This window comes from Globicephala melas, chromosome 8 (assembly GCF_963455315.2).
Source record: "Globicephala melas chromosome 8, mGloMel1.2, whole genome shotgun sequence".
Taxonomy (NCBI): Eukaryota; Metazoa; Chordata; class Mammalia; order Artiodactyla; family Delphinidae; genus Globicephala; species Globicephala melas.
Genome location: NC_083321.1, coordinates 10,113,188 through 10,140,867, shown reverse-complemented (window position 1 = coordinate 10,140,867; position 27,680 = coordinate 10,113,188). Strand labels below are relative to the sequence as shown.

General features: G+C 51.5%; 1 protein-coding gene across 5 annotated transcripts; it reads right to left on the bottom strand.

The window, feature by feature from the left end:
• Positions 1-27,680, bottom strand: VPS37C (VPS37C subunit of ESCRT-I). Of its 5 annotated transcripts, XM_060303145.1 has the most exons (7): positions 27,397-27,680; positions 26,081-26,174; positions 24,529-25,827; positions 6,023-6,121; positions 2,835-3,006; positions 2,006-2,088; positions 1-1,213 (listed from the first exon to the last, which is right to left on the bottom strand). In XM_060303145.1, the coding sequence occupies exons 4-7, from the start codon at positions 6,113-6,115 to the stop codon at positions 524-526; spliced, it is 1,038 nt and encodes a 345-aa protein (XP_060159128.1). In that variant the 5' UTR covers positions 6,116-6,121; positions 24,529-25,827; positions 26,081-26,174; positions 27,397-27,680; the 3' UTR covers positions 1-523. The 5 variants fall into 5 exon arrangements, with proteins under 5 accessions (XP_060159128.1, XP_060159131.1, XP_060159132.1 ...); XM_060303148.1 differs by lacking the exon at positions 24,529-25,827; XM_060303149.1 differs by lacking the exons at positions 24,529-25,827; positions 26,081-26,174 and adding an exon at positions 7,090-7,148.

Below are 27,680 nucleotides of genomic sequence, written 5' to 3'. Positions count from 1 at the left end.
TCAGCCTGTCGGAGTTCAATTATGGTTTTGCGTGACTTAGAAATCATTAAGTGTTTTTCCTAACTCTGTTCTCTCTCCCTGATCCAACCCTGCCATGGTGCGTGGGGCAGGCCATCCTTGAATGGACCCAAGACGCACAGAGAGCTGCATCCCTTAGCGTGGGTACCTCGGTCGAACGTGCCAAATCCCAGAGGAGAGGGAGGGGGTGAGCAGCCCACAGAGAGGACCGAACGCCCTGCCTGGTGAGAACCAGGAAAGCCAAAGGCAGCCACCGAAAGCAGGCGCGCCCTTCCCCCAGGAGGCCAGCAAGCACTGGGGCCGTCCGGCACAGCCAAGCCAGTCACACTGCCCGGGGCCTTGCCAGGCCTGTGTGCTCCCAGCCAAGTCCCTCCAGGCCCCCACGCATGACACAAGTCCACGGGGAGCCAACTCCACTTCCAGTTGACCCTCGAATCTCGGCGGGGGGCGGCCAAAGGTTGTGGTACAGGTGGAAGTAGGGAAGGGCCAAGGGCCAGGACCGCCCCTAATACCCAGGCCAGGCAGGACCCTGAGGCAGTGGAAACCCATAGGGAGGGGCAGGCCCAGGGGGATAGGGCGACTGAAGGGGGCCTGAGGGCTGGGGCTGCGTGGGGTACGGAGGTTTTCCTCCTGTTGAGAGGTAGGGGGGCTGTTGAGGATAACCAGGACCGGGGACCCGGCCCCCCGCCACGGGGTACCCAGGGCCGGAGGCACAAGTGGGGGCCACGGGATAGGCCGGCCGGGGCGGCGTGCTCCTCTGTGGGGACCAGGAGTAGCCCGCGGCAGCCCTGGGTCCTGGCTGGGCTGATGGGTACGGGGGACCCAAAGGCCTGCTGTAGGAAAAAGAGGGCTGGGACACCACAGGGAACGGGGCCGGCGGGAGCGCCCCTTGGGCGGTGGGGCCCACGGGCAAGCCTGGAGAGGGGCTGTAGGGCAACGGGTAGGGAGGGGCCTCCGGAGCCTGCTGATCTTCAGCGACAGGGGGCGTCGCCTGGGGGCCCGGGAGAGACGGGGGAGGTGGGCGGGGAGGAGGGGCGTCCCCAGCCAGCTCCAGGGAGGCCCTGGGCTTCCTCATCACATCCTGGAGCTTCTCCACGCGAACCCGGCGCAGATGGGACAGCATCCTCATGGAGGAGAAGTCCTCCAGAAACGTGTCCAAGGGCACCTCGCCCTCCAGGAACTTCTCAGCCATGGCCTGGAAGACATAAGCTCCAGTGGCAACAGGGGTCTGCCGGGATCGAGGCCACCTGAATACCCCCGGGTCAGAGGCCAGCTGCGAGCCTCCCACCCCAGCCAGGCTCAGGAGCTGCCTGTCTTCTCTGGCCCGCCCCCCGCTTTGGGAATTTCTCTCTATGGCCCTTCTCACTGCTGGTACATTATACAAGCGTGTGTTTATTTATTCTGCCTCCCTCACCATCAGCCCCCAGAGGGCGGGGACCACCTGTCATGGCCACCGCCGTCCCCACCCCGGCACCGTGCCAGGCTCACAGCAGCTGCTACACGGTGTCGACTGGCCACATGGACACTGGCCCCCGGTCACTAGCACAGCCCAGCCCAGGGGCTGTGGGACCGGGGAGCATCTTCCACCCAGAGCATGGACATGTGGAGAGAGCCAGTCTGCCCACAGAGAGTGAAGAGAGGCCCAGAGGGAAGCAGAGGAGAGAGACCCGGCAGCCCCAGGAGTGGGGAGGGGCTGGGGGCCTGGCTTCAGCCCTGGAGGGCTCCTACTGCACTGCCCTCCCACCCAGGCCTGCCAGCTGCCCCGCGGCTGTGCTGTCTGTCGCCCATTTCTGCTTCAGCCAGTGATGTTGGGTTCCTGTTCTCTGCACCCAAAAGGGCCTCCACTGGGACTCCGGTGGAGGGGCCATGCACCGCTGCCGTGACTAAAGCCCTGGCCCCACGCCCTGCGGACACTGGTGCTCAGAACGAGGGCTCCTGCTGCAGGGGCAACTGTTCAAGGAAGAGGGGGTGTCAACGGCCAGCTCACCTCAGACTCTTCTTCAATCTTCATGCTTTCTACCTGCAGAAGGTCCAGCAAGGCCCCTAGCTGCAGTGCTGAAGAAAATTTCTCTGGAAGGAAGGGCAGAAAGGTTGACATTTCAAAAGTGCCTCTGGATTCCGTGGTGGCGGCCAAGGTTTCTGCAAGGCTCTCTGAGGGTCCTGCGTGCTGGGGGCCCAGCCAACGCCCTGGGGTCCGCGGCAGAGCCACTTTCGGTCGGTTCCCTTCCTGAGCAGACAGGAGCTCAGCTGAGCCCCTCCACGCCAGCCCAGGAAGCAAGAGACCTCAGGCTTTGGAGCCCACCCTCCCCACCCCCCAATCCTGTTCTTCCTCTCAGAGAGTTACTTCATCCGCCTGAGCGTGAAGTCCCCCACCTTCAGGACCAGGACAGCCCCTCACCTTCACAGACGGCAGGTTGGGACACAGAGAGCCCGGACCAGCTCCACAAATCACCAGAGCGGGGCTGGCTGAGTGGCCAGCAGCAGCCCAGGACGCATGCTCTCTGGATTCAAATCCCAACTCCGCCTCTACGTAGCTGTGGAGCCCTAGCCACGTTCCTGCATCTCCCTGAGCCTCACTCCTCTCAACTATGACACGAGAATGATGACAGTACCTACCCTCAGATGGCTGTTAAAGCACTTAGCCAGGGCTGGGGACATGGTGACCCACAGTGACTGCTGGCCCCTTCCTGTCCTGGGGAGGGAGAGGGACTCTGTCCTTCCACGTGACTCCAGCAGCTGCCCCAGCCCCACCAGGAACGGGGACCCTGAGTGGACAGAGGCGCCCCCGGTGCACACCCCCGGGGCCGGTCGCTCACCCAGCTTTGCCCTCTGCTCCTGGCACCGCTCCACCAGCTTCCGGAGCTCCTGGTACTTGTCCGAGAGGTTCGAGCGGCTGATCTCCAGCGGACCCTGGAACTCCAGGTTCTGCTCGGCCAGGCTCCGGTTGGTGGCCAGTGCCATTTCCCGCTCCAGCTGCAGGTCCTGGACCTACAGAGCAGGACACTTGACCGTGAGACCCACCACACCACCACTCAGCTCGCAGGGGGCTGGACCCGTCACTCACCATGGCGGGGCCAGGCAACACTCAGCCCCCAACTAGAGTCAGACAGACCCAGGTTCCGACTCTGAGCAAAGCACTCCAAGCCAGACACCTCACCGAATCCTTAACCCCACAGCCTACGTGGTGGATGCATGCGAAGGGCCACAAGACGAGCGGGAGGAGACTCCCCTGTAGGCTGTGCAGAGCTCCAGGGAGGGGGGCGGAGAAAGTCAGAGCCTTCCTAGGAGGGAAGGGACCAAGTCCCAACCACCTGCCCCCGGGATTCAGAGTCAAGAGACCTCCTCTGAGGTGCACTGATGTGGCCCAGACCTGACCACCGGCCAGACACGCAACGAAGCCCCCAAATAAAGTTAGTGTGAGGAGTGAGAACGCCAGGGCCAGCCCGTGACACCGACTCCAGAGGGACCTGTCCCTGCCTCCTCCACAGGTGTGTCCTACAGAGAAGCTGCTCAGATGAGCTAACACAGAGGCCCCCAAGAACCGCAGGGGAGTCCCCAGGACCAGCTGAGGACTCCCACCGGCACAGGCGACCCGTGGCCCCCGAGGCTCTGATGCCAACCTTTGCACCTGGATGTGCCCCACTGAAAGCACGCCCCCAAGCTGAGCAGCACTCTCTCCTCGTCCAGGTCTTTTGCTGTCACCAGCCGGTGAGGCGGCAGCCTCGGGAACCCTTCCCAGACCTGCTCTCACCTGAAGCCCTGTCCATTTGTCAGGGGGTCCTCTTTACTGACAGGAGGGCAGAGAGTCAGACCCACACCCCTGAGGGAACGGGGACGCCAGCAGCACCAGTGGCACCGGCACCTACAGCAGGGCTCAGGGCACAGCTTGGCAAGACCAGCTTCCACGCGGGAGCCACTGGGCAGCTTCTCCACCACGGTCGGCACATGGCGAGCCAAGCCTGACTGGCTCGTCCCCAGTCAGACGCAGGAAGGCCATGGGCGTCCTGGAGGAGGGGGCTTCCGGGGGCTGCCATCCTGCTGGTCCCCAGCCACAGGGCCTCAAGCGCTGCGCTCTGTGGTGGGCCTGGAGCCTGCTCCCCTGCTCCAGACTGGAAAGAGAGACGCCACGGCTACCAGAAGTCATGGGGCCTGGCCACGGCCTCTCAGGTCTGCCCCCACTCCTGGGCTGTCTGCCTTGCTGCCACCAATACCCTCTGGAACCACTGAGCAAGCACCCTGACTCAGGGACGCCCGCACTGCGGAGTTCCAGTCTCACTTTCATCAGCCGGGAGAGCTTTTCTTTTCTTATGTGTCTGACACAGAGCGGGGGGCCTGAAGCCCTCTGCTCAGCTGCCCCTTACGGGGCCCCAGATCCTCAGTGGACATGTCCTCTGTATACCTCCACTGCCTTTTCCCTGGATCTTAACCAGTAAATCTATGCCGTGTCATCTTCCCCTAAACCTGGTCCTACCCGTTTCTGCCCCCTTTCCCCAGAGCCTCCCCCAAATCTTTCTCCATTAGGGGCTCCCTAGGAAGCCCCTGATCGGTCAATAAGACAGTTCAAGCACCCCATCAGAAGACCCCGATATTCACACTCTTCCACATGGAGAGAGGTCCCCTACTCTTTTCTCTCAGCAAAGTCCACATCCCAAACTCAAAGAGCTCCCATCTCCCCTCACAATCCCATGGTGACTCAATTACCATCTTATAGGCCGTACTAGGAACCTAGTCCAAGGGGTTTTGAAAGTCTAGGGAGCTTGCCCTCCTTCATTTTTCCCTTGTCATCAGCAAAAATGGAAACACATTCCAAAGGCCAACCAACGAGCTTGGCATTATTTGTGTCCGTGTCTCCCAAGCATCGGGGGCGGAGGCGGCAGCGTGCAGAGCCGCGGACAGGCTGGACCGTGGGCACGTCCAGCTCTGTGGCCACGTCTGGTCACCTGACCTTTCCGACCTCGCAGGGGAGTCACGGGGTCAAGGCGCCGGAAAAGGCGGGGAGAGCCCTTTATAAAGTGTAAACCTCTGCACGTTCAGAAGGGTTGTTTTATTCCCGTGAGGACCACGATTAGGAAGTGAGACGGTTTGGTGTCTGTTATGATAGGGAAGGGATTAAACAGGAGATGAGCCTAATCCCAGCCCCAGAACGGCTCCTCCTGCAGACGCAGGGCCCGGCCAGGCGGTTGGGGAAAGGCGGTTACAAAACGGTACCAGTGCTTTTAGAACCACCTCCAAATCCAGGCTGGAGCCACAGTGTGGGGGCTCCTGGGGCACGCGGGTCCCGGAAGGCACCAGGTGCCAGAGTTGGCGCGGGGGCCCTGGACTTCCTGGTACTGCACCCCCGCAACTCCCAGAGGGCCCAGGAACTAGACTGAGACCCCAGGGGCTCCTCTGCCTGGCCAGGGTGAAGGCCACAGAACAGGCAGATAAACTTGGCCCAAACCCCCAACAAGCCAGTGTCCTTAAGAAGGGCCTCAGGGCTGGGACGAATTGGGAGACTGGGACTGACGTATACACACCACTATGTATAAAATAGATAACTAGGGGCTTTCCTGGTGGCGCAGTGGTTGAGAGTCCGCCTGCCGATGCAGGGGACATGGGTTCGTGCCCCGGTCCGGGAAGATCCCACATGCCGTGGAGCGGCTGGGCCCGTGAGCCATGGCCGCTGAGCCTGCGCGTCCGGAGCCTGTGCTCCGCAACGAGAGAGGCTGCAACGGTGAGAGGCCCGCGTACCGCAAAAAAAAAAAAAAGATAACTAATGAGAACCTACTGTATATCACAGGGAATTCTACTCAATGCTTTGTGGTGACCTAAACGGGAAGGAAATCCAAAAAAGATGGGATATATGTCTATGTATAGCTGATTCACTTTGCTGTATAGCAGAAACTAACACAACATTGTAAAGCATTGTAAAAACTATACTCCAATAAAAATTAATAAAATTAAATTAAAAAAGAAGGGCCTCAGTCCCATCTGTATCCTTGGCCCTGTGACAGCCCTCCTCTACCTCAGGGAAGTCTTGGGCCAGCCGCTCGATGGCCGCCGGGTCATTCTGCATCTCCTCCAGCTCCTCCAGGGTCTTGTCTTTCAGGGTCTCCATCTTTCCCTGGGAGCACAGAACGACACTGAAGTGAGGAAGGGACTGCTCAGGGGGAAGGGACCCCCAAGCCCATATTCATCGTCTGTCAAAGGACCAACTGGAGTTTCCCAATGATGCCTCCAGTCCACAGGGAGGACCAAGGAAGGTCAGAGTCCGGCCCCCCAACCACCCCCGTCCCCAGGGAGACCGAGAAGCTGCTCCTCCACCCAGACCACGAACAGCAGGCTACACGGAGGCACTGGGCGGTCAGAGGCAAAACCATGATTCCTGGCAGTGCCAGATGAAGCTCCCCAAGGAGCAGACAGGAGAGGCAGGAGGAGGGAGGCTGACAGCCAGGGGCAGAGACTAAACTTGGCCCAAGGCCGCCTGTGAGCCCTGAGGCCAGCACACACTCTGGGAGGTGTCCACTCCTGCCTGAACCCTAAATACACCCACCCTCCACATGGGGGCTTTGCTGGCTTTAACACCACAGGCTCAGGAGCCTCCCTGCCGGTTATGTTTAGCGTGCACCAACCACCTTGGGTTTCCCTCAAGCATTCTCTGCAACAGCCATCCACTCCACGTGCCACAAAAACAGACTGTCAAAACTTCCCTGGTGGCGCAGTGGTTAAGAATCCGCCTGCCAACGCAGGGGACACGGGTTCGAACCCTGGTCCAGGAAGATCCCACATGCCACAGAGCAACTAAGCCTGCGCGCCACAACTACTGAGCCTGCGCACCTAGAGCCCGTGCTCCATGACAAGAGAAGCCATGGCAATGAGAAGCCCGTGCACCGCAACAAAGAGTAGCCCTCGCTCGCCACAACTAGAGAAAGGCCCGTGCGCAGCAATGAAGACCCGATGCAGCCAAAAATAAATAAATAAATTTATTTTAAAAAAACCAGACTGTCACATGCGTGCCCTTGTCAGAGAAGGACAAAAAAATCACCACCAAGTTGGCCCTACAGCCACCAGAAGGAAAAGAAATCGACCGACCTGAATGGGACGCCTGCTTTGACAGAAGACCTGGTTTCAGCAGTCCTCTCCCTGTCGCTCTGCCCAGAGGAACATCGATTGATGTCTGTGTGACACAGGGGTCACAAGCAGGCCCCAGGATGGAGCCCCGGCGAGAAGAGGAAGCACCAGGACTCGCTTCCCTTCTACTGACAGGATCTTCTCCTTTCATGCTTTTATCTTTTCTAGATGTGTGTCTTATAGTCCTCATTTCTCATCACAGAGGCTCTGTCAATCTTCCGAAGATGCCAACACTACAGAAACCCGGAGCCCCCACCCCTGGCGCCAGGGCTCAGCGGGAGTGACGACTGGGCCGAGGGGCCACCGTGGAATCGAGGCCCAGGGTTATGACTGTGCAGCCAGAGGTGAGCTCCAGGCCTGCTTCCTCGTCTGGACTAGTAAGGGAAGGCATCTCCCAGGGCGGCAGAAAGATAAAGGAGAAACCAATAAACAGAGACCACACGACCCCATTTGTCAGGAGGGTCCGGGTTTACCCCTCATGTCCCGGTGTAGCTATAAAAGGTGCCCCTTTTCACGCTCAAAAGTGTCCCAGGACTTCCCTGGTGGTCCAGTGGTTAAGACTCCTCGCTTCCACTGCTGGGGGTGTGAGTTCAATCTCTGGTTGGGGAACAAAGATCCCACCTACCGCACGGCATGGCCAAAAAAAATAAAATAAAAAGTGTCCCGGTTTAGACAACAAATTCCATGGTCACCCTACTGATAAAGAGCTACCCAAACAGGGTCACCCCCACTTTCTTTTACCTACTGAGGGCTGAATGTCGCCCCCCAACCTCCAAGACAAGGAATGCCAAGCTTCGATGGGCACCTAAACCTGGGGGGACACTTGCTGAGAATGCAGGTGCCCCAGCCCCACCCTCAGAGCCCTGTGTCGTAGGCCAGAGTCGGGCCCAGAAATCCAGAAGCTCTCCCAGAGACGCCGATGCAGCTGATCCGGGGCCAGATTCTGAGAAAGACGACAGCTCGCTGCTAGTCATGTGAAACGGAGGCCACTGGTTACTGAGCATCGCAGCGTGAGTTTTACACGTGCTGTCTCTCCTACTCCTGCGAGGGGGCAGCACCGTCCCACTGGCAGGTGGGGATCAGAAAGGTTACAAATGGCAGAGTCAAAATTCTGCACTCTGTCTACACCTCACTCTGCTGCTCCCAAAACCCTTGGGCTAAAGGTTGGGTCAGAGGCACGGCAGACTGCAGGGGCCTGGGGAAGGAGCAGAAATGGGGAGGCCCACCCTATTACACTGCAAACCCAGTGAGTCCACCACGAGTTGGACACACAGGAGGAACGGAGAAACATTCTGAAGACCTGGAACATCAGGGGCCTGGACTCGATCAGACTCACCTCATCTGAGTCCTGGGCCCTGCCACTTGCCATTGTGGGGCCCTGCACGGTGGACCCACCCTGAGCCTCAGCCTCCTCATCTGTAAAATGGGTTCGTGCCACAGTCGACACAGGCAAAGCTCTGGCCAGCGTGAGGCCTGGCCTAGAACAATGCTGGCAAAAGGATCCAACACCACAGAAGTCACTGATTTGTTACTGAGGCCTCCAACACAGCCCAAACTTGCTGGGCCTCAACGGCACCCATCCTGGCTCCACCCAGAGTGGGATCTGCCACAGAAGGGTGTCTGCTCCTTCCCACAGTCAGGGCTGAGCACAGAGACACCCCTGGACTGAGGATGGAAGCTCCAGGGTGGGCAGCTGGCTGGCCGCACACAAACGGCACCATCAGCAGTGCCATCCGCGAGGGCCCCAGGAGGTCCAGACGTGCCCACCACACACCCAGTGGGAGAGCCCCACATAGAGCCGCAGTTCCCCAGGACGGGCCCCAACTCTCCCCAACCATTTACCACATCCATGCTGGATGAGACCACCTTTAAGGCAGCGCAACCTCGAGAGCCAAAGGCACACCTTTTGGTCTTAGGACACCTGTCATTCCTAACATTACGGAGGACCCCAAAGAGTTTTCATTTCTGTGGATTTTAGCTATTGATATATGTATCGAAATTAAAAGTGAGAGATTTTTAAAACACAGTATGAAAGCACACACACCAGCCATCAGAAGGATGTCGTGTCGTGAACCCTCTGAAAACTCCCCTTGTACTCATTTGAGAAAGAGAGTAAAAAGGAAAATAACATCTTAGGTTGTGGAAACTGTTCTGACCTCATAGGTGGCCAGACAGGGTCTCAGAGATACACCCCCAGGGGTCCCTGGAACACACTTTGAGAACCACTGGCCTAGATGTTAGGAGAATGGACTCTGGAGCCAGACTGCCTGGATTTGAAGCCTGGTTCTGCCACTTACAACTGTGTTATTTAATCTGTTTGTGCCTCAGTTTCTCCACCTGTAAAATGGCAGTACCTGGAACGCAGTGAGCACTACGTAGGTCTTTGCCATTACCAGGACCCTCAAACCCACGTTACACAGTGAGTCTCGCTATTATCCAACCTCACAGACGAGGCCCTGAGAGGTGCCCAAGGTCACCAGGCCAGGAATTGGCAGTGCCTTAACTAGTCCAGGAAGCTTCTCAGCTTCCTTCCTTCCTTCCTTCCTTTCCAGTTTTATTGAGATATAATTGACACACGGCACTGTATGAGTTTAAGGTGTACAGCATAATGATTTGACTTGCATACATCATGAAACGATGACCATCCATTACCTCCTACAGATATAAAATTTTAAAAATAGGAAAAAAATTTGTGTGTGTGATGAGAACTCTTAGGATTTTCTCTCAACAACTTTCATATATAACATACAGTGCTAATTATACTTATGTTGCCTCTATTATAAATTACATTTTTATAAGTGAAAATCTATAAAATTGTTATAAATTATATTTATCATGATCTATTTATCATCCCTAGTACTTACTTATCTTACAATGGGAAGTCTGTGCTTTGTGTCTGCCTTCATTCAATTCCCCCTCCCCCACCCCCTGCCTCTAGTAACCACGAATCTCTTTTTCTATGAGTTTATTTGTATGTTTGTTTGTTTTTGAATATAACTGACCTACAACACTGTTAGTCCTATTACACAACACAGTAATTCATTTCCGTGCATTTCAAAAAGATCAACAGGGTAAGTCTAGTTACACTCAGTCACCATACAAAGATATTACTTAGTTATTGACTATATTCCCCACACTGTACATCTGATACTCGTTGACTCATTTATTTTGCAACTGCAAGTCTGTACCTCTTAGTCTCCCTCACCTATTTCTCTCCTCCCCACAACACATCCCCGCCTCTGGTAACCACCTGTTTGTTCTCCGTATCTATGTCTCTGTTTATGTTTTGCTATGCCTGTTCATTTGTTTTTTAGATTCCACACATAAGTGAAATCATACAGTATTTGTCTTTCTCTGCCTGACTTATTTCACTCCGCATAATAATTTAACTAATTTAATTTTTAATGAAGTTTTCCTTTTTACTGAGCTACCTGTGTCCAGCTAGCTTAGCATCTGTTGTCCTCTTGCCCCTTCCTCTCTGAGGGCACTCAGGCGGGTGTAGCCTCATCTGACAGAGGAAAAGCAGAGACCCCAGAGAGGAAGGGATTTGTCAACGAGTCCCTGCAGAGGCAGGATGAGAATCGGGGGCTCAATCCCCCTGTGCCGTTTCTACCAAGTCTCCGCCAGGACCCCACATGCACTACCGTTCAGATGCCTACGGCCTGACATTGAGCGCCACCACGTGAGGCCACCACAGTGTCCAGACTGACCAGCAGAACGTGGGGGCTACGGTCTGGAGAGGACAGCCCAAGCTCTGCCCCCTGCACAGGGAGATCCGTACGACGAGCACACCCGCCACGTCAGGCTCCGAGCAGACCAGGAGAGCCGCGCTGCACGCCGGCCGTGGCAGGGAGAGGCCGAGGCAGGGAGAGGCCGAGGGGGTCTACGCTGGGCCTCTCAGCCCAGAAGGCCCAGGGAGCTCATCTGACTGCACAGGAGGTGCTGATGTAGGACCCACCCTGCAGCCCCGAGGGGCCTGGCTTCCAGACGGGCTTGCCTTCACTAGCCACTTCCCCCCCGCCCCCGCAAAAGGGAAATGTTTTGATTAAAGTCACCAAAAAAAAATCTTTATAAAACTTTCAAGTATTTTACAACATACTGAATTGTTGTACTAATGGGGCTGACCAAAGGGTAGTACTGATGCCTCTATGTGTCCCGTGTGCACGTCCATCCTTCTTGAACTTGTAGTGCACGTGGGCGTCCGCAGGTGAGTCTGAGAAGACAAAGCCGCCCAGCCTTCCCCCTGGGCCTGAGAGTCCCAGGTCACACAAAGTCCCTGATGTTGCTGAAACCTGTGTGAGGCTGCTGCTTCCACAAGGACAGGAGCAGAGGCAAGGATGTAACTCATCAAAGTCTGGTAATAAGTCACTGTAGATATTTAGCAAGAAAGGAGACTTTCCTGTGTTCAATAAAGAATGGTGGCCAATCAAGAAATAAATAAGCAAGGGAGCACCCCAGGTGATTCCAGGGTGTCCTGAAGTGTGTGACCCCCTGTACCACTACACACGGCCCCCTGAGATGCCTTCCCCTCCAACCACCGGCCCAAATGATAACGTTCCTCTGCCAGCTGAAGCCCCACACCTGGTTCTGTTTGATGGCTTTAAACTTCTCGTGGTGGGACTTCCCTGGTGGTCCAGTGGTTAAGAATCGGTCTTGCAATGCAGGGGATGACAGTTTGATCCCTGGTCCGGAAACTAAGATCCCACATGCTGCGGGGCAACTAAGCCCGTGCACCACAATGAAAGATCCCACAAGCCGCAACGAAGACCAGACACAGCCAAAAAATAAATAAATACATAAATATTTTTTTTTAAAAAAGAAAGAAAAGAAACAAACTGTTGCTTAGAAAAAAATAAACTCCTCGCGGCAAAAATCCCTGAAACATCTATCTACCTGGTGATCTGGACAATCATGTGTCTTTTAGACAGCAAGAACTCACCCCAAAAGGGCAAGGAATGAAACCCACAGCTCCCCTAATTAGACCACGATCTCCCTGGATCAGGCCCCCTGGCCAGGGAAGAGGATTCCATTCTGCTGGTATGCGCCAAAGCCTTGAACCTGGCATTCCTCACCCTTCGGGGATGACTATCTCTGCCATTCCCTGATTGGGAAAGAGCGCTACTCTCAAATACAGAAAGAAGAAAGACCATCTCAGCCCTGTGGTCATAAAAAGCCTCTCTCCTGTGTCAATTCCCTTTCATTGCAGACTTCAAAGCAGGCCATGCATGTTTGAAATGCCTCAAGAACTTCAGGTATGAAATACCTTCATTTCATGCAGGTCATTAGAATGAACTCTCGAGGTCAGCCTGCATATTCCGAAGTCCTCGATACTACTGGAAGCGGACCTCTTTCCATATAGCGAGTTTTCAGGTGAAATGTACTCGGCCATAGTGGGCTGTGGGCTGTAGTGCTTTTCTTCTTATTCCACCTTTTCTGGTTTCTAACTCAACATCCCTCTCAATTCTACGATGCCCATTTCACAGTTGGTGAAATTAAGGTAGAGTGGCATGTAACTTGCCTATGGAGACAAGAGAGGGAACACCAGAGCTAGGAGCCCTGACCCGGCCACTGCTCCTTCCGCCAGGCTCTGCCCACCCAGCCACCTCCACTCACACCGCTCCACAAGAGGCTGCTGGCATGTGGAAGAGCCACCCGTCCCCATTTCTTCTGGAATAGGTGTGCTCAGGATCCCGCACCCAAATGGGCCCCACTCAATTTTCCTTACTTGTCAAATGGGACCCTGATGGTCCCACAGCTCAAAGCCCTCTTTGCAAACTCTCCCATTAATTTATATAATCAGCCTAGTAAGTAAAGTGAACACAGGGCATAATCACCCCTACTTCAGCGATGAAATGAAAGCCAGAGAGAAACAGTAAGGGTATTGCCCAAGGTCCTATAAACGGCTGTATTGCCCAAGGTCCTACAAACTGCTGGGGTCGAACGACCGGAGGCCAGCGTCCCTTCCCATCTCCGGTATTTTGATTTCACAAACGACACAGGGGAGCGATGAGGGTAGAATTTCGTTATAAGGTCATCCAAGATGCAGAGATTACAAACCCGTGCAAGTCACGGATCGCCTGGGCCCTCCTCGGCGCCTGCCTCCCGGGTGGAGGTGGCTCACATCTGTGCCCGCTGACAACATCTCAGGCCCGAGGAGCGGGCAAGTTCCATCTTACAAGATTTATCACAGCACTGTCCACCCCTGGACGTTATCGGTGCCTTTCTTTCAGAAGTTCACAGACATCGCCTGATCCTGCGTCACCCAAGGATGAGGCCCGAGGCTGACAGCAACAAGCACTTCTCATAATTTGAAAAACAGGTTGGGGGGCTGGGGGCGGTGAGAACAGGACAATATTCTGCCCAAGGCCCATAAAGGAGGTGCCCCCAAAGTCTGGGCATCTGTTGCCATCAGTGTTCTGCTTCTGGATCATCCAAGGTGGCAGAAAAAATCCAAACCAGAGCTTCTAAAAGTGGCCACGACCACCAGGGATGCCACCAAGTATAGAGAACTGGGGGGTTACTGCGAAGCTATTTAGGGACGCAGAGTCCATACACTTTTGTTTCTGGAGGCCTGACAAGTCCAACGACCTCAGCCCTGGGCACTCAGGCCCTGAGCTAGATCCCCTCCCAGTTACCACGGTGCCCAGGAGGATGATGGGTACTTCTCGGGTGGTACCCGAGGTCTGTCCCAGGGGAGAAGAGTTGAAGTGAGGAGAGGCAAGCCCCTTGAAGGCAAGGAGAATTCTCGTTCACCTTTGTATTTCCAGGGCCCGGCAGAGACCGGCACACAGACAGCGCAGGGAAATGCTTACAGAAAAACAGCCAGAGGCAGGGAGAGAACGAGGCAGTCAGTTGGTGGGCAAGACACAGGGACTTGAGGACAGGGCTGCTTCTACTGTTTCAGCCTTCATTCATTTCTTCCTGCTTCACTGAATGAACATTTAATGAGCAATTACTATATACCAAGAACAGGACAAGGCCCCAGATAAAGGGAGGAAGGGTAAATAGGAGCAGAGGGATGGAAATAAATATTTACTGACTTCTGACTATGTGCCAGACACAGTCTTATGTAAAAACTGATGCTAGCTCTCTAGGAACTCAGTTTGGTTTCAAAAAATGAAACACTTCACAACAAATCATGGTGAATCCAGGTGAGAGCAGAGTGAGAAGTGGGAAGGGGGTCAGCTCGGAGGGCTGGGGGCGTGAGAAGCCCACAGGTCCTCATCGCTGGAGCCATTCGTGCTGGGACAGGAATCAGAAGGTCGGGGGCAGGTGACAGCCGGGCCGTCGTGGGAGCTACTGCAGATGCTCAAGGCCGGAGACGGGGTGAGGACAGCTGAGAAGGGGAGGCAGCTGCACGGCATGCACAGGTATAGCGACGACAGCTCTTTGCGGGGCGACACCACCCACTCTAAGGAGATGAGACCGGGACGAGGTGGGAAACGAGCAGGTGTTAATCTGCATTCCCTCCACCAAGAAGAGAAAATGCATCACCGTTTCCTAACAACCCCTGGGAAAAAAACTTGCTTTTCTTTTTTTTTATTTATTAATTTTTACTGGCGTATAGTTGCTTTACAATGTTGTTAGTTTCTGCTGTACAGCAAAGCGAATCAGTTATACGTAGACACATATCCCCTCTTTTTGAGATTTCCTTCCCATTTCTTTTTCTTTTCCTTTCCTTCTTTCTTTCCTTCTTTCTCTTCTTCTTTCTTTTCTTCCTTCCTTCCTACCTTTCTTTTGTCTCCTCTGCAGCTTTCACCTCCACAGAGGTCACAAACCCAGATGCCCACACAGGCCAGGGAGGCATGTCAGACACCGTGTCTCCTGAAAGCACGGGCACCTCCTGCAGGTAGGAGGGGGGGTCCAGCGTTGCCAGACCTGCCGGGTCTCCAAGGGAGGCTAGAAATCCAGATCACTGCGACATCGCCCCACCTTTAAATTTCAGTCACCAATTCAAAGTTGTAACAAACACAGGGTGGGCTGTGGTTTGTCACCTGAAATCAACACCATACCCTCCATGAGAGACACATGCGAGGAGGAGAGATTCTACAGGAGGGGTGGGGGGAGGTGACAGACATTTCGCAGGTGTCCTGGAGCCCACCTTCTGTCACAGAGCACTGTGCAGGGCCTGACATAGCTAGAGCAGCGCCAGCCAGAACCAAGGAGGCAGCTTCCAGGTGCAGCCCCTGGGCCTTGGGAAGCCACACGCCGCTGGGAGGGGACGCGAAGTCTCCAGCCACCGGCCCCTGCTGCTCGCGTCTCTTGGCCTCGACTTCTTTCCACTACCCTATCTTGACGAAATCGAGCTCCACATACCTCGGACACGGCGAACACGATCTAGTGGAAGATAGTGAGGCCCAGAGGCGACTACACTACCCCTAGTGGATCCAGGCCAGAGCCGTGCCATTCCTCACCACTCCCCGAGGGGGAGGCTGCACAATGTCCCGGTGGGGAGAGGATGCTGGCGAGCGCTCACCTCAGGATAGCCCCCCAGATCTGACCTCAACAGGTGGAAAAGAAAGCAAGGTACTGACGGCTCTTGCTCAACAGGGATCTATCCCGGACTGTTCAGCTCAACAACAAATAGTTTCAACTGATATCAGATCCTATGCAAGGATAAACTCAGAAAGAAAAAAAAAGAAAGAAAGTAAAGACTGAAAGCAAAACGCAGCATTTTCTAAGTGTGAGGGTGCTCAGATCAGAGTTAAGGTGTGCCAGTCCTAGAGATGCCTTGCAGCGCCCCTTGTCCCTTGATTCTGCCTAAACAATTAGTGCCAGCTCTCTCCTGGCTGGGTGCAGAGTAGAAACGCACAGAATTTGAGGACTGACGCCCTGGGTTTGCGTTTTGGCTCCTCAGCTTTTTAGCTGTGTGACCTTGATCAAGTCCCTTAACTTCAGTTTCCTCATCGGGAAAATGGGCACCATGATGATAATCCCACCTTGGGGATCGCGTGTGTGCCTGGGACGAGCAAACGGCCCTGAGAGAGCTTTGCAAGCTCCTGCGCCCTAAACAAGTATTAATTATTCTGCCTCCTGGAGGGGGGGCAATCCGATGATTAGAGGCGACTCCTGACACCCCCGGGGCTCAATATTGAGTCAAGCAAAATGACCGCTACCTCTGAACCATGACACAGAACTGTGACTGAGCCAGGCGCTTCCATTTTCCTGACTCCACCAGGAGCTAAAGCACTGGCTCCAATTACTCCCTTCCTCTCAGTTACCAGCCAACCTCTCCTTGCCGGCTACTTCAAGCCTGAAATCACACTGCAAGGAGAGTTGCAAAGGCCTTTGGTTTCTTGTAAGTTTCCCACGTCTCCCTATGGTAGCATAAGAAGCTGTTACCATAGCAACCTGCACAGTTCAATCTGCACATGTTATAGGGAACTGGCCCCATCCCACCCCTCTCGTCAGAAACACCTGTGGTTGCCTCAGAACCCTTTCTAAGCCTGCTGCGTAATGAGGAAATACGTGTTGACCTGATCTATTTTTCTTTTCCCAGGATGATTCCAGCCACGCGATCAAGTAACCAGGCCTTCAGTCACCTAACTTCCCACAGGAGTTGATAAAAGCAAACCAACCAGCATGCGCTTCTCACCTGGCCCAAAGCACCGTCGAATTAACCTGCCGCAACAATCTGAAAAGTTGGTGTGTATGCTCCAGGAGGGAGACTTCTTTAGTTTTCATTCTTTCTAAGGAATTTCTGGGGTTGGGAGTCAGAGCTCCCTCCATAGCCCCCAATGCTGAACAGTTAAGACAGTGTGAAAAGCAGTGGAAAGAGTTCAGGGCTTGAGAGTCCAATATTCTGGATTCAAACCCCAGCTTGACCTTTTACTAGATACGTGACCTTGGGCAAGTTATTCAGCCTCCTAATTCTGCTTCTGATTGGTAGAATGGGACTATCTCTACCAACCTCATGGGCTGGTTATGAGGACTTAACAAGAAATAAACATGAAACCTTCTGGAGGTGCTAGGAAAACCACCAAGCAAGCGCTAGGTAGCATCAATTCATACATTCTCACACCTTTACAAAACTTATTGTTGTAAAATGCTGCCTGACAACCCTGCCAGGCACCCAGTTAGGCTCGTGGGGGAGGACTCTGAAAGAACAGGTCCCAGAGGGAAGCAGAGGGTGTGGCTTTCTGAAACGGGCTCCACACCAATCTGAACGAAGGTCCACGAATATAAAGGGGGCCCATCTACAGGAGGGATGTACAATCTCTCAGGACAAGGTTTTTGGAAGGAAAGTATCATCTTTACATTGATATTTACATGAGCGAATCCTCCTTGCGTTCACTGAATAACTCCATCTGACACCTCTTTTCCCAGAGGCAGGCCCCCAAGTGAGAAGACCCAGGAATGATGAGCTGTTTACTGGGCCAAGTGCAGGGGGCACTTTTTTCTCCTCAAACTAGACTCCCCTCCCAACCTCCACTTCCATCAGCATCCTCCAGCTTCTCACCCTAACTTCTAACTCTCCAGGCCGTCTTCCTCACCTCTGACGTCCACCACCAGGTTTTATCTAGTCGCTGTTCCAATGTCTTTTAGGTGCCTCCATCCCGGCCCTTCCACAAACTCCAAGTGGGTCTCCCCACCTCTAATATGCCAGGCACCTCTGGATTCATTGTTTTTAAAACACTGCTTCCACCTCCCTCCAACCTTCCCTGAAGCTAGCCATCTCTTCCCTCCTTCCCTCCCTCCCTCTTCTGCTTATCTCCCCCCACCCTGACCCTCCAGCTGGGAGCCATCTAAGCACAGCCTGCCATGCTGTCAGGACGTGCCACCGCCATCCTCTTTTCCCACTTGCCTGGTGTGCCCACTCCTGTTGCTTTCCGAAACTTTTTCAAACCCCCAGCGCACGGAACAGATCACAGAGACCATGCTCTGGGCGAAGGGGCAGGGGGAGAGCCCTACTCTCCCAGCTCAGTCTTCCCCTTGACCTCAAGGGGGCCCCCGAGGCACCTTGCCAGAAGGCAGCTGGAAAATCACTGCCCTAACCCCTCACCCCTGCTAATCCCAACACTCCCCGCCCCACACCCTGCCCAAGCCCCCCTCCTCCAGCAGTGATGCCTCACCAGCAGGGCGAAGGGGGAGGAAAGGAGGGCTCTGCGTAGTAAATGCTACGTGGACTCACAGAGCACAGGGCAGGACGAGTCTTTGGGAGACAAGCAAGAAAGGGCAAAGGCAGCTTACTTAATCTCTCCATACGTCGGTCTCGTCAGTAACAGAGGACTTTTATAAGGATGAAATGAGTTAGTGCCCAGGAAGTCTAATGCCCGGCTCTCAGGCTGGGCTCAATAAAGGGTCATGATTCTCATCACCATGGCTAAGCTCACACACTCAGCCCATTCCTACCTCTGCAACTCAAGCCCCTCCCACGTGGACACTAAGGACAGAAAACTTAAGATTCCTCCAGAGACCACATCAGTCAACAGAGCGACGGAACTCAGATGGCTGGATGTAACTCTGATCAACAGCATTCAGCTTCAATCAAGACGATGGCCAAGAAACAGGTCATCTAACAAGCAGCCTGTTCCTGAAACTTCCTGACAGTAAAGCACAACCCGGCCACTCAGAGAAGCGTCCTCGTTGTCTGGTCCCTGGCTGTGAAGAAAACCATCCTCAGCTTCTTCCCACTGAACTTCCATCTGTTTCTCCTCCATCCCAACTGTTGAGGTGACTCAGAAGGGATCTCACACTGCAGCTGTCAGTCCTCCACCCCACCCCACGCTTTCTAATCTGCAGATCAAGCTGACCACATAGGTTCAACCATCCTTAAGGAAGGATCAAGATTAAGGTCAAGCCAAAGACACACTCAGGACAAATAACAGGAGTCTGTACGGGGTCACTCAAGCGTGTCTGTTCAAAGTCCGAGATGATGAGACTCTGTTTTCTTGCTGATCTGGGGCCATCCTGGGCTAGTATAAAGTGGGGCAGCTCCGGACCCTACCCCTGCCAGCGATGCCTGACCCTACGAACTTCTGGCTCCAGCAGAGGCAGGCAGGTGTGTTGGGGGCAACAGTGTAGCCACAGAAAAAGAGAAACCAGGCCTGAGCCTCCTCAGATCTACTCTGGACTCAGGCAGGAATCTATACAAAGGCTATCGTCAAACAGGCTAGAGGTGGCAATGCCGTACCAGCGGCCGCACTCAGCTCTGGACTCGTTTCCATCCTGGTGCAGAACGTCCACCACAAGCCAGCCTCCCCAGCAGCTGCCTGCCTGGTTCTAGCAGACTCAGCCCTCTCCAGCCCTCTTCCACATCCCCCAGTAACCTCCAGAGAATGCAGTCGATCAGAGCTCTTGCACCCTGCTGAAAACTTTTTTTAAAAAAAGCCCAGTGTTTGGGACTTCACTGGCGGTCCAGTGGTTAAGAATCCACCTTCCAATGCAGGGGACACGGGTCCAATTCCTGGTCAGGGAACTAAGATCCCACATGCCACTGGGCAACCAAGCCCACGCACCGCAACTGAGCTCACATGCCTCAACTACAGAGCCTATGTGCTCTGGAGCCCACGCACCACAACCAAAGAGGAGCCCGCGCGCCCCAACGAAGAGCCCATGCTGCAACGAAAGATCCCGCGTGCTGCAACTAAGACCTGGTGAAGCCAAAAAACAAACAAACAAAAAAAAACCAGTGTTTAGGATCATGTTCAAAATCTTGTGCTCCTTGGCTTGGCCTACAAGGCCCTGCACCAGCAGACCCCGAGCCTCTCCTTCCAGCTAGACCTCCCTCCTCTCCCCCACAGGCTGCAGACTTCATCCTGACTCTCTGTTCTACCTATTCCCAGAACGAACAACATGCTTCCAATCACCTGACAAGTATTCCACATCTATAAAGATCAATACAACAAGGATCCTGCCCTCTGGGAGTTCCCAGCTCTGCTGCCCTGCCTTTGCTCTTACAATTCCCTCTGCCTAAAATTTCTTTCCTACACCTTCTCTAATTTGAAAATGCCTGCTGATCCTTCACCATCAGCTCTCTGGGAAGCATTCCTTGCTCCTTCTCCCAAAGACTTCGTCCTGCCCTCCCATTGTGCCCTGTAAGTACCACACAGCAATTACTACCTAGGAATCAGCATGTTTCTCCAGCAAGACTGGGAGCTCCCCAAGGGCCCAGTGCACGTCTCACTCATGTCTGCATCCCAGCACCGAGGTCAATGCCTAGCACACACAAGGTGCTCAGCAAGTGCTAACTGCACGGGAACCTCCACTTTTTGGCAAACTTAGAGCAACAGGGACCAGATTTACTCTCCTGCCTCAAACAACTACAAACGAGAAAAGATAAATGAAACAACAGTTTTCAGACATTGGATATCTAGCAGCAGAGGATGGATTCCTGGGTGGGAGCGGGGGACGGGAGCAGGGAGCAAATGAGGTGAGCTCTACAATTGCCCCAACTTACTGTCTAGAGAGAGTTTTCAGGCCATGGCACAAGGAGGGGGTACCCAAGGCAGAGCCTGACAGTCTCCCCAAGTTGGGAAGAGAGAGTTGGGAATCTAGGGAGGCCAAGGTAGCCAGAGTTCACAGGGTCAAATACCAGAGAGGAGAGAGCTACACCGTGAACTCTGGAAATCTGCAGGGAGTCCCCCTCCAGTTTTCTTCTGAGTGTTTACAGTACTGGTCAGGATTAGAGGGAACAATCCTTGGGCCTCAAACTGAGCCAAGACTAATCTGTGTCCCCACTCACCAGAGTGGAAATACTTCCTAACTCACAGGACATCAGTAGAGCACTGAAAAGGTTAGTGCCTTGGTAGTGGGTAAAATTAACCCTGGTCTAAAGGCTGGTCTGGTCCCAGCTAACAAAGCTTAACAGTGAGGCATCAAAGGATCAAACTGTTTCCAAGTAACTTAACAGTGTCCCAAAACAATGCCAAGAATATTTATAAAAAGGCAAAAATATTCAGCACCCAACAGGGTAAAATTCGCAACATCTGACATCCAATCAAAAATTACCAGACATACGAAGAAGCAAGAAAATATGATCCATAATGAGGAAAAAAATCAATCAGTAAAACAAACTCAAAAATACAGATAAGAAAATTAGGAGACAAGGACACTAAAATGGTTACTACAACCATATTCCATATATTCAAGATGCTAAAGAAGATTGAGAATGTTGAGACATAGAAAATATAAAAAAGACCCAAATCAAACTTCTAGAAATGGAAACTACAAATGTCTGAGATAAAAAGTATACCAGATGGAAATAACCACAGATTAGACACTAAAGAAGAAAAGATCATTGAACTTAAATACAGAGCAATAGAAACTACGCAAAACAAACCACAAATTTAAAAAAAAAAAAAAAAAGATGGGGGAAAAAATAAATTGAGAATCAGAGAGCTGTGGAGCAACTTTAAGCATCCTAAAATACATGTAACTGGAGTCCCCAAAGAAGAGAGAGAGGAGAATAGAGAAAATACCTGACAAATTACTAGCTGAAAAGTTTCCAAATTTGATGAAAGTTTTAAACCCACAGATCCAAAAACTCAATTAACCCAAGCACAAGAAATATGAAAACTACACCAGGGCACATCATAATTAAATTGTTTAAAACCAGTAATAAAAGAAAAGTAGCCATAAGGAAAAAAGACACATAAGAATAGAAGAAAAAAAAAATAAGAACAACAGCAGATTACTCATAGAACAATGTAAGACAGAAGACACTGGAACCACATCTTAGAATGCTGAAAGAAAAATAACTGACTTAGAATTCTATATTCAGGAAAAATATCTTTCAAAAACAAAGACAAAATAAAGACTTTCTCAGACATCCAAAAGCTAAAAGAATTCATTACCAACAGACCAGCAGAATAAGAAATGTTTTTTAAAAGTCCTCAATTCAGAAGGAATGTAAAACGAAGTGGAAATCTGGATCTACATAGAGGAATAAAGAGCACTGGAAATGATAAACTGTAATACATATTAAAAAGTAAATATAAAAGAGCTTTTCCTTTCTTTTTAATCTCTTTACAAAATAATTTACTGTTTAAAGCAAAAACAGTAATAATGTATTGCAGGATTTATAACACACATAGAAGTGAAACGTGTGACAACAACAGCATAAAGGCCAGGAGGGAGGAAATGAGAGTATACTATTGTTAGTGTAAAGTGCTGTATAAGATCACTTGAGGATAGACTGTGACAGGTTAAAGATGCATACTATGTGGGAGGGAGATGCAAGAGGGAAGAGATATGGGGATATATGTACACATATAGCAGATTCACTTTGTTATACAGCAGAAACTAACACACCATTGTAAAGCAATTATACTCCAATAAAGACGTTAAAAGAAAAAGAATTCCTCTCCTGCCTGAAGTGATCAAGAATAGCGGCCGATATTATATAACAAATAGATAATTTTAATTAAAAATGCTTTATTGCTAAAAAAATGCTAACCATCATCTGAGCCTTCAGTGAGTCATAATCTTTTGCAGTAGTAACATCAAAAATCACTGACCACAGATCACCATGACAAATATAATAAAAATGGAAAACTTTGAAATATTGCGAGAACTACCGAAATGTGACACAGAGACATGAAATGAGTGAGCAAATGCTGTTGGAAAAATGGTGCCAACAGATTTGTTTGATGTGGGATTGCCACAGACCTCTAATTTATGGGAAAAAAAAAAAAACAACACAGTATCTGCAAAGCGCAATAAAGTGAAGCGCAATAAAGTGAAGGAAAAAAAAGATGTGCACTACAAATCTTAAAGCAACCACTCTTTTTCTTTTCTTTTTATTTATTTATTTTTTTGGCTGCACCACACAGCTTGCCAGATCTTAGTTCCCCGTCCAGGGATTGAACCCGAGTCACAGCAGTGAAAGTGCCGAGTCCTAACCACTGGACCGCCAGGGAATTCCCAAGCAACCACTTAAAAAAAAAAAAAAAAACAGTTACAGTTACAGCTAATAAACTAACAAAGGAAATAAAATGGAATCATAAAAACAGCTCAGTCCCAGGGAGGTCAGGAAAAAAGGGACATGGGAAGAAAGAACATGGAACAGATTGAAAACAAGCAGCAAGATGATAAAGTTAAACCCAGCTAGAGTCGTTAACCCTTCAGATGCAAACCTGGGTAGGAGACGTAACCTGGGCCCCGGATGCAAGCAGATCCCCCATACACTGCGCTCTAGAGCAGAGATGGAGCCCACCAGGGCCCAGCGCCCAGCATCCCATGTGTCTCAGATTCAAGGCCTGCCCCTCAGGCACTGCACCCCACCGAGGAACCTCTGACAGGATGTCTACCCAACAAGTAGACTCAGAGCACATCTTGGACTCAGAGCACAGCTGTCAGAGGGAATTGTAAAGGAAACAGCCCAAGTGACACGCTCATGTTAAATTAAAACATATTACCTGGAGCAAGACGGTGGAGTAGAAGGACCTTGAGAGTTAAACCCAACTACACTAATAATCACATTAAATGTAAATGGTCTAAACATCCCAATTAAAAGGCAGAATTTTTAAGACTGGATTTCACAAAATGCAAAACTCATCTATATGCTGCCTACAAGAAACCCACTTTAAAAATAAAGACACAAATAGTCCAAAAGTAAATAGATGTAAAGAGATACACCGCACTAATTTTTTTAAATCCCTATCAATTTAATTGTGGTAAAACATACATAAAATTTACCATTTTAAACATTTTAAGTGTACAGTTTTGTGACATTAAATACTTTCACACTGTTATACAACCATCACCACCATCCACCTCCAGAACTTTTTCATTATCCCAGACTGAAACTTTGTACCCATTAAACATTAACTTCCGTTCCTCCCTTCCACCAGCCTTGGGCAACCATCACTCTTCCTGTCTCTATAAATTTAACTACTCTAGGAACCTTATATAAGAGGAATCATGCAATATTTATGCTTTTGTGACTGACTTGTTTCACTTAGCATTATTTCTTCAATTTTCATCCATCCATGTTGTCAAAAATTTCCTTCCTTTTTAAAGCTGAATAATATTCTATTGTATGCATGTATCACATTTTGTTTATCCATTCATCTGTCAGTGGACCCTTGGGTTGCTTCTACCTTTTGGTTATCGTGAATAATGCTGCCAGAAACATTGGTGCACAAATATATGTTTGAGTCTCTGCTTATACTTCTTTAGGGTATATACCCAGAACTGGAATTGCTAGATCATACGGTAATTCTATCTTTAATTTTTTGAGGAATTGCCATACTGTTTTCCACAGCAGCTGCACACTTTACATTCCCACCAGTAATATAAATAAGGGTTCCAATTTCTCCACATCTTTGCCAATACCTCTGGTGTTTTTTGGGTTTTTTTAACAAGAGTTATTCTAATGGGTGTGAAGTGGTATTTCATTGTCATTTTGGCTCACATTTCCCTAATGACTAGTGATGTTGAGTATCTTCGTGTACTTACTGGCCATCTGTATACCTTCTTTGGAGAAATGTCTATTCAAGTCCTTTGCCCACTTTAATCAGGTTGTTTGTATTTTCACTGTTGTAGGAATTCTTCAAATATTCTGGATATCAATCCATTAGCACTAAATTTTTTTTAAGTTGGATTGGCTATATTAAAACAAGACAAAGTAGATTTCAGAGCAAAGAACACTATCAGGGATTAAAAGGATCATTTCATGATAAAGGAGGCCAATTCATCAAAAGAACATAACACCCCAAAATGTTTATATATGGAACAGTAAATTAAAACGGTTCAAAGCATACAAAGTACATCCTCTGTTTACAAAGAAATTAAATTAGAAATCAGTGTTCACTGGACAGAGGAAGAATAAAGTAACAGCATAATGCTGACTTTGCCTCTTTCACTACTTCTAATTCTGCCCAGGAGGGAGCAGATAAATTAGCAGTACTTAACATGTCTTCAAGGCTAGGCATAACTGACCTGGGTTATCCGTTTGACTTCCATGGTTCAGTGTCCCCTCTCCTCCCCTGTCTGGCCCATCCTAAGCCCCAGGGACTCCACTTGTCAGCCCCAGCTAAATCACAATAAACAAAGCTGTTTGGTATTTGCTCAAGCCTTTGACATAAACCAGTGAAGGGAAGAGAAATGCAGTGGAGGAAACACCTGCTAAATAAACATGCCTTTAAAGCTCCCAAAAGCTCACAGACCTTTGCCTTTACAGAGATCTCTCTGTCAAGGAGCAACTATCCAGGAATGAACTGGAACCTTCTGAAAACTCCAGACTCTGAGGAGAAACTAAAAGAATTTCCGAACAGAGATCCAATTGGATTAAAACAAGGTCTTTGCTGATCTGATTAGGTCAGTCTGGAAAAACCCTACTAGGACTGGCCAACAGTGTTCAAGAGATGATTCATACAGCTAGCTACCCCAATGCCCTTTTAACGGCAGATTAGCAAATTACACAGCAATAAGCAAAAAAATAACAAGAAGCCTTAGAAATAATTTCACTTCCAAGCTCAGCAAATCTACAAACTCCTTAAGGCAGTGCTTCCCAAACTTGCCTTACAGTAAGAATCACCCAGTGCAAGTGTTAAAAATACAAACTCCTGGGCTTCCCTGGTGGCGCAATGGTTGGGAGTCCGCCTGCCGATGCAGGAGACGCGGGTTCGTGCCCCGGTCCGGGAGGATCTCACGTGCCGCGGAGCAGCTGGGCCCGTGGGCCATGGCCGCTGGGCCTGTGCGTCCGAAGCCTGTGCTCCGCGGCGGGAGAGGCCACAGCGGTGAGAGGCCCGCGTACTGAAAAAACAAACAACAAAAAAAACCACACAAACTCCTGGGTCTCTCTCCAGAATCTAAGCAAGAATATCCAGAGGTGAGGCTCTGTATCTCTAACAAGCATCACAGATGATTCTTAACATCCAGCAAATACATTAGCTTGGAAATAAGACTGATGGGTTAAATCCCAACTTGGCCATTTACTGGCTGTAGCACCCTACCTAACATCTCTACTATCCACTTACTTCATCTGCAAAATGGGCTCATCACCTACCTTGAGTGTTCCCAGAATCCAGTATGTTCACAAAGCCCCCAGAACACTGCCAATAGCACATGGCAGCCAAGCAAGAAATCAGAGCTTTTGCTACCTTAAAAACAAACAAACAACAACAAAACACAGCCATCAGAAGCTGCCCAGATGAAATCTACAAAGAAAAATTTCTACCTAACGGAAACTACAAAGGCACCAAGCCAGATTTCTCAGATATCTAGGAAAAAAACTTTTCTGGACATTATGACTGCCAAGAACTCTCACTTCAGGGTCCAGTATTTCACTCCAAGTCCTCACTCCCATCCAGAACCAGAGTTCAGGCCTGTCCAGGGTCGCAGCTTTGGACAATAGCCAAAGAAAGTCCTTCCTTTCCAAATCCCTTGGTCACCACCACTTCCAGCTCTAGGGCTGCCAGTCACAGCCTGACAGTCAGGTGGCAGCATCTTGGGTACAGCAGTAGGAAATGGGACTCCTGGGTAAGAGGAAGGGAGCCAATGAAGAGGGTGGAAAAGGCCTGAGTCAGCAACAGTACTACTGGGATATTGCTGAAGTGAAGGGAAGTGAGTTTTTGAAGTTTCCAGAGCTAAGAGTGGACATTCCCAAGGGTGAGTGAGCCCAGACATTGTGTGGCTGAGAGAGCACTGACTAGTCTCAGGGACTGAAACCCTGAGGTGTGGAGTCAACTCTGCCAGTCACACTCACACACACACACACCACTGCTCTCTAAATTCAGGAGGAACCAGGCACACACTGGAGATTCACAAACACCAATGACCTTTGTACCCAGCAGGCCCATAAATAGGGAGTGGTCAGTGATGCTGGGCAGCCCAAGTCCGGGTCCGGAATAAAGGATAAGAACAGAATCTAGGCTGAAAAGCCACAACCTCACTGCCCTGGAGAAAGGGCATAGCCCTGAGAGCGTCCCTCACACCCCGTTCTGCCGCTGGACTTCCTCTGGCAAGTCAAACCCCATTCTTAGGCTTCTTTTCCCCGCCTATACAATGGGCAAACTGGCTCTAACGTCACCAAATGTGTGACCAGCAGGACGCTCAAGTAGGGGGTGGAGGGTGAAAGGTGGCGGTGAGGGGGTGGGGTGCTGGAGGCGCGACCTGCGCAGGGAGCTCGGGCGATGCCTCCCTCCTTCCCGCCCTCCCACTGCGAGGGGCAGGGGCGCCGGCCCTCCGCCGGAGTCACGCGCCCCTCGCGCCCAATCACCAGCCTCTGCCAAGGTGAGGCGGGCAGGCGGAGGCGCGCCGGGAGCAACTGCCAGCGCCGCCCCCATCCCCGTCCTTGCCCCTCCCCGGGCCCCTCTCACCTACCCCTGCCGCCGCAGTCGCCGCCACAGCTGTCGCGGGTTAAATCGGAGCCGGAGCCCACACTTCCGGGGTCCACGAGGCCCGCCCCCTCCCGCCGGATGTGACCCCCCCTTCAACGTCCGGGCGCTGGGAGCTGGGGCCCACGCCACTCGTCCCGCAGCACGTTGTGCGCGCCGAGGGCCTCTGATTCACCCCGACACCGTCCTCCCGTCCCCGCCACACACACTCTAGCTGCCACCCGGGACCACACCCACGGGAAGGCCCACGAGATCCCTCTAGCTCATGGT

Bases quoted from the DNA above. Each gene is read 5' to 3' on its own strand.
- VPS37C (XM_060303145.1), bottom strand. From the start codon at position 6,115: ATGGAGACCCTGAAAGACAAGACCCTGGAGGAGCTGGAGGAGATGCAG. The intron at 3,007-6,022 runs GTAGAGGAGGGC...CCTGCTCTGTAG, and splicing joins TGGCCCAAGACTTCCCTGAG to GTCCAGGACCTGCAGCTGGA. The intron at 1,214-2,005 runs GTGAGCTGGCCG...TATGTCTTCCAG, and splicing joins AGATTGAAGAAGAGTCTGAG to GCCATGGCTGAGAAGTTCCT.